We start from the raw sequence: 7114 nt of genomic DNA, 5'->3' as shown, positions 1-7114 counted from the left end.
CTTTGTTCGGCTCTAATCTTCGCCACAACGTTTTGAACGTCTTTCTGAACATGAAACCTGTTGGGGTCCTGCTTCCTTATCGTTTGAAATATTTTGCGCGGCTCCATGGTTTGAGCTGTCAGCTGCTCGATCAGTTTAATTTCGCTTGGAGTAAACCTTCGCACAAACGCGTGGGCCGACAGGTCCTCACAAAGTTTGTGGTTATGTTCAATTTTTCCGTCTTTTATCTCTCAGGTTTCATACTGGTGGTTTCGCACAACCAGCAGGTAAAACGGGCAACCGGTTTTTTTGCTTCCGGATTTTCTTTGATCGACGGGTGACAATAACGAAACCATCCGCGTTTGCTATTTCTCGTATCCGTTTCTTTAGTTCATCTAAAGAGTTGAAAACCTGTAACATCGACAATAATAACAATATTAATAATAATAATAATAATAATAACAATAATAATAATAATATTAATAATAATAATAATAATAACAACAACAACAATAATAATAATAATAATAATAATAATAATAATAATAATAATAATAATAATAATAATAATTGATACCTGCTTTTTTAAGTACAGATTGTCCGGGATTGGAGGTGCCTCACCACCATATCTACCATATCCACCATATCCACCATATCCTCCAACGTCCGGATTGTTTTGATGAACGTAAGGAGTGCTCGGGGAAATGAATTGCTGATGACCACCGTCTCCTCCGTATCCACCATATCCACTGTCTCCTCCGTACCCACCGTCTCTTCCGTATCCACTGTCTCCTCTGTATCTAACGTCTCCTCCGTATCCACCGTTTCCTCCGTATCCACCGTCTCCTCCGTATGCACTGTTTCCTCCATATCCACCGTCTCCTCCGTATCCACCGTTTCCTCCATATCCATCGTCTCCTTCGTAAGAGTATTCACACCCGTATCTATAATCCGGATACCCTTGTTGCGTCGGATAACTTGGTTGACCAGCATGGTATGAGTCATCTACAGGGGTTGTTTCATCAACAGGAGGATGTGTGTTCAAATCTAGAAACGGTCTGTTTTGTTTTCCTTGTATACTAGACACAACCTCCTCTTGCTCATTAGAATCGGGAACGCCAGACTCCTCCAAAATAGACGACCGTATCATCATTAGTAAATAATAAACTAACACAACAAGTAATTAAAAAATTTAAGCTAATAACTGTTACCGGAACGCTTTCGGGCACCCAATTGTCGCTAGAATACTGCCCGAAGACATAGTTGCCGTCCCACTATGATGACATTTCAACACTTCGGGATGATAAGATCACAAATGCAAACAACAAGAGCTCGTAGAAGAAACAGAATGAAAGGAATGTTGAATGTTCAGGTGGACCAAGAATGCACTGTATGTTGCACTTTTGTATGAGATATAGACGCCTCGTATAGCTCTAGACACCCCGTATTGCTTTAAGTCACATGTCAGACACATAGTCAAATCAGTCACTAAGACGCCTCGTATAGGCCTATACGAGGCGTCTTGGTACCCTCGTATTGGTCCCTCATACAGGCCTAGACTCCCCGTCTGATGTGACGTTGTACGAGGTTCAGAAGTTGGTCGGGAAAAGGAACCCTAGACGCCACGTATAGGCCTATACAAGGCATCTATTAGGGTGTGGAAATAGGCAAAAAGGTGTGTGAATATGTAGACCCTTTCAAAAATGGAAACGGTTGAATCGGTGAGTACCAGCCACGGCTTCGGATATCTCGTTGATCATAATATCTGCCTCACCTACGAGGAATTTGTTGAGGAGTGCCTGGCTAGGGTTTCCCAATCGTTGAAATCGCTTTCATTGTTTGGTTTTCCTTTTTTCCGGTATAACTCGAACATTTTGCTGCTGATTTCTGAATATTGTAAGTTCATCTCATATTCAGTAATCAAATCTTTATAAGACAGTATTTCATTTTATCTATTTATTTTTTGAGTAAACTGTCAGTTTGATCACTTTTGCTACTTTAATCCGAAACTCAAACCTTTTGAATCTGGGTCCATGTGGTTTCAATTTTGTTGCCATTTTCATCCAAAATCAAAATCTGGTCAAATTTTTCAGTTAACATCCAGTTTTTTTGTCTTTTTCATCTCTTATAATGAAAGGCAAATGGTCTTTAACAAATTAAAAAAATTGACCATTTTCCTTCATTAAAAGGGAGAAAAAAGGCAAAAAAACTGGATATTAACTAAAAAATCTTACCAGATTTTGCTTTTGGATGAAAATGGCACCAAAATTGAAACCATAGGACCCAGATTCAAAAGCTTTGAGTTTTGGACTAAAGTGGCAAAAGTAACCAAATCTCATGACCATTTTGTTAGTTTACTCTTATTTTTTGCTTCCTTTGTTGCAGGTCATAATCTTGTTAGCTTAAAGCTGCACTCTGGATGGCTTTATGTGGACAATATGAATCCTATGCCAATGCTAACAACTTTGACTCTTGAATCTCTAAGATTAGAAGACAAACACTTAAACCAGTTGAACAAGTGTTTCCCCAATCTTCAGGTTCTCAATTTGTTATATGTTACAGGACCTACGTTTCCTAAGATCAACCTTCTGAATCTCAAAACCTGCCATTGCCATTGGGGTGGATATAATTACAATAATCCATCATCTTTGACTCTAATCACCCCCAAACTCATCACACTCAAGATTGAATGTCTCACGCCCGCTGAAATTCATGTTGAAGCTCCCATGTTATCTCACTTTCATCTTCGCTATAATTTCTCTAAACACGCTGGTGCATTCACCGCCAAAAAGTTTGAGAATTTTTATTTGACAACACTTTGGGTGGACTCTTTATATCTTAGCTCCTTTCAGAATTCGCAATCACAAAAACAGTAAAAAATCTGACACTGGATTCAGGAAACACGAAACCAACAGACAATAGAGATTCAAAGTTAACCATAGGGAAGGTGTTCATGGTTTTCCCGAACGTGAGTTCTCTATGTCTTAAATCAAGTGCTTGGTTAGAAGTAGAAGCTTCTATGAACCAAGAAGGTTGGGGGTCTTTGGATGGAAGAAAAGGATTGAAAAGGATATGTGCATATTTGAAGTTAGGTGACCCCTCATGGACTTTCTCATCTGTTGCTTGTATGTTGGACCAATGCGTTGGCTTATCAGAGGTCTCGTTGCTCGTCCATGTGCGTCATGTGGGTAATGTGTGTCATAATTTCATGTCAAACTGCATCGCTCGTTGGCCTAGGTTGAAGTGGCGATGGGGAATATGGAGTGATGAAATCCTGAAAGATATTTGGATAAAGATCCTTTAAGAAACGCGCTTGCGATGAGGTAAGATCGGTCATATTGATACATACTGATATGGGTATTAAGTTAATATTTTTAGATTATTAATCTAGCTATAAGCTCATGTGCTTTATGAATTATAACAGATAGATGAAGTCGTAGTAATTTTTTATGGCTCTAGACATTAGACTTATGAGTTATTTTTCGTTGATATTGTCATCTTTAAACTTTAGAGCTTGAATACTTTAAAATTAGGTCGCATCAAAATGGGCAATTTTGAGTAGTTGAAATAACAACATTAAGGTGGATCAGCACTACCAACTCAATTATGTTCCTTTGTTCTATTTTTTTCTCAATCTAAAGCATTGTCCCTAGTCATTAATGAATTGAAAACTCGAATTAGAAGACGACTTTTATGGGGCTGAAACCGAGAGAACAAAAAAATATGTCGTACCATGGAGTAAAGTATTGGCACAAAGGGAGAGTGAGGTTTAGGTTGGTAGTTTTAAATCGGTTAACCTAGCGTTGCTAGCGAAGTGGATATGGAAATATAATACCTACTAGCATATGAGAATTTTTTGCATAAATAGGTGGTTTGAACCACAAAAGAGTGTTATTAGGTGGGTAAAAATTTTGTTTTCACAATTAGGTAGGTTGTGGTTCCATACAGCGACCTTCATTGAAGAATTCTGCAAATTCAGGCACATTCTGCAAAAGCTGCACAAAATGTTGAAGGTTGCTGTTTGATACAGCGACCTTCTGAAAGTCGCTGTATTAAACTGCAATGTTAATCAAGGTCGCAGAATCATACTACAATGTTAATGAAGGTCGCTTTTTCATACTGCAATGTTATTCAAGGTCGCAGAATCATACTACAATGTTAATGAAGGTCGCTTTTTCATACTACAATGTTATTCAAGGTTGCTGTTTCATACTACAAGCTTATTCAAAGTTGCTGTTTCATACTACAAGCTTATTGAAGGTTGCTGTTTCATAATACAAGCTTATTGAAAGTCGCAGAATCATACTACAATCTTAATAAAGATCGCAGAATGGTGTCACAAGCTTATTAAAGTTGCAGAATGATATTGCAATGTTGAAATATGTTCTGAAATTTGAAATTTATATGTTTTTATAACCCAACTGTGTCACATAAGAGATGCACACCAAATTCGTGTGTTGTGAACAACATACTGTGTTTGTTAAAAAAAATTAATGTTGAAATTTAAATTGTGTCTCTGTATCATGTTCTTTATTAAAAATGTTCGTTGGTTGATATTTCTGCCGATAGGAAAATTTTGTCAATGTATGATGATTCTCTTGGATCATTCGTCATGATGTTTTTCTCAGTTTTAATTTTCGTATATCAAGTGGGAAGATCTTGTGTGGATGAGAAAGATTATTCTCATCTACCATCTCCTCCCGTAAGGTGTACGAAGATAATGAAATTTGCTGGTGTGGTTGCGTCAGCGTCTGCTATTGAGTCTTATGAAAGATTTAGCAGACGCTGAGGTATGTCATCTACCACCTCCTCCCGTAAATTATTCTTCCAGTTTTGGTGTTGGAATCAGCCCCATGGAGATCCTCCAGCATCCTTAACCTTCGACCTCTCATTTCCTTCGCATAAAAAGTTGCATCAGGAAGCTCGATATAAGAAGAAATGGGACGGGATTCACCGTATTTTACTTCTAATTGGAAGCCCGACAAACAGTCTTGCAATTAGAAATGATTTGTTAAAATAGTACGAAGTGAACATTGTACTTCTGCCCCGACAAACAGTCTTGCAATTAGAAATGATTTGTTAAAATACTACGAAATGAACATTGTATTTCTGCCTGTATGTAATTAAAGTAGTACTACATTTATGTAATTTGCGAGTTTGATGGATCTTATTGTAATGTTGTAATCTTGTTGAATTACCAAATAAATAACCTTTTTATATCTGGGTTTGTATCATGCCTTGTTGTAACCCTAATTTCAATGATGGTTGAAAAAAAAATTAGAACCAAGACTTCAAACGAATAATAAAATCCGACTAACTGATTAGTTGAAACAAATAACCATTTCAATGTATTTAAAGTTGTTTTAAGAGAACTACCATTTTTACTTTTTTGAATATTTAAAAAATATTATTATGTGTATATTCATCCAGAAGATGGTGGGCTCCACCAACTATCTTGTTACTCCAACACTATAAATACTAGTTGTATTAGGTTCTCAACCCACTACACAACCCACTCATCCTTAACATTTCCTAACAAACCAAATCCAGGTTACACAACCCACTCATCCTTATCATATCTTAACATTTCACTTTGTTAGTTCATGGATTCTTTTCGGCCATACCTCGCAAATCCACGTTACACAACCCACTCATCCTTATCATATCTTAACATTTCACTTTGTTAGTTCATGGATTCTTTTCGGCCATACCTCGTAAGACTATATTGGGGCGGTGTGTTTTCCTTTGTTAACGGGGCTGTTCAGTTTGACCAATCCATGCTAACAACCTCTTTCCTTATGCGACATAAATCGTCGTATGACGAATTGGTGGATTTAATCTGTAATCATGTTCAACTTCAGAAAGAATCGGTGCGCCTTTCATTGTTACTAGGGTACACGTTTCAGGGCATATCTCAGACAACAAAAATTTTCAACGATGATGGTATTGAAACAATGAACTATTTAGCCCAAGTATCGGAAACCAACTTCATTGCCGAGATCTATGTTCAGTGGGAAGCAGTCAATCCTGTCCAACACATGAGTTTCACAAACCTTCTGCATGACATTACACAACGTAATGTCGTTGACACCCAAGATTCTGATGAAGATGACGAGGGATACGGGCAAACAACTCAAGAACACCACTTGATGCCTGCTGTTGATAACATAGTAGGTCCGTCCTCCCAGTTTCTGGTGGGTGACAACAATAATGACGGTTTTGATGATTCGGAAAGTTGCAGCACCGAAGAGAGTTCTGAAAGTGAAGAGGCACCACCATCCGACGATGGTACTTCTGACGACGAGGCTGGAGTCAACCAACACACTGAGTTGACCCTGGCTCAGCCGCGGCCTATCATTCCAGCGACACATGACGACCCAGACGAGGACGAGGAACTTAGGGATTACATGTGTCCGGATTATGAAGATAATCCAATGGACGTATGGAATCCAAAAGTAAAACATATACGTCTCGGCATGTATTTCAAGTCAAAACAGGAGGTGGACCTTGCTATCCGAGAATGGAACATTCGCCGTGGAAGGGAAATTTTTGTGATGGATAGCAAACCAACTTTATACAAAGTTAAATGCTACACGAGAAACAAAAATTTTAAAAACCCTTTCCCTCATGCTCCTTTGTGTGAATGGTGTGCAACGGCATCAAAACAGAAACACCAACACCTTTGGCAAATTACCAACTGGGCGCCTGCCCACACTTGTTATTCCACGGTGGTACGCAACAACAACAGGTGCCTTAGATCTAAGGATATCGCTGCACACATCCTGCCACAAATTCGTACAGACATTGCGTTGAAGGTGAAACACATCAGGACGCATATAAAGCAAGCGATGTCTGTCGATGTTACGTATACGAAGGCGTGGCGTGGACGAAGAAAGGCAATTGAGAGGATATATGGAACCTGGGAAAGCAACTTTCAGGAGCTGCCAAAGTACGTGTTACGGCTTCAGTCTCGAAACCCTGGTACGGTGGTTTCATGGTTTCATCACCCGCACTCAGCTCCAGGACATCCAACATTCAAATATGTTTTTTGGGCAATTGGTCCTTCTATTCGCGCGTTTCATCTTTGCCAGCCTGTCATCTCTGTGGACGGCACACACTTGAAAGGAGGGTACCA

The 7114-nt window shown here is 38.9% G+C and overlaps 1 protein-coding gene across 1 annotated transcript; it reads left to right on the top strand.

The window, feature by feature from the left end:
• Positions 1-1682: 1682 nt before the first annotated feature.
• Positions 1683-3283, top strand: LOC110931123 (F-box/LRR-repeat protein At4g29420-like). Its single transcript, XM_022174530.1, has 3 exons — positions 1683-1875; positions 2365-2516; positions 2822-3283. The coding sequence occupies exons 1-3, from the start codon at positions 1683-1685 to the stop codon at positions 3281-3283; spliced, it is 807 nt and encodes a 268-aa protein (XP_022030222.1).
• Positions 3284-7114: the final 3831 nt, after the last annotated feature.

The sequence above is a fragment of the Helianthus annuus genome, chromosome 3, assembly GCF_002127325.2.
Source record: "Helianthus annuus cultivar XRQ/B chromosome 3, HanXRQr2.0-SUNRISE, whole genome shotgun sequence".
Taxonomy (NCBI): Eukaryota; Viridiplantae; Streptophyta; class Magnoliopsida; order Asterales; family Asteraceae; genus Helianthus; species Helianthus annuus.
The sequence above is the reverse complement of the archived record's forward strand: the minus strand, read 5'-3'. Positions and strand labels throughout refer to the sequence as shown.

Excerpts from the sequence above, each read along its gene's own strand:
- LOC110931123 (XM_022174530.1), top strand. The coding sequence starts at position 1,683 with ATGGAAACGGTTGAATCGGTGAGTACCAGCCACGGCTTCGGATATCTC. Across the intron at positions 1,876-2,364 it reads GCTGCTGATTTCTGAATATT|GTCATAATCTTGTTAGCTTA; the intron begins GTAAGTTCATCT and ends CCTTTGTTGCAG. Across the intron at positions 2,517-2,821 it reads AGTGTTTCCCCAATCTTCAG|CTCCTTTCAGAATTCGCAAT; the intron begins GTTCTCAATTTG and ends TTTATATCTTAG.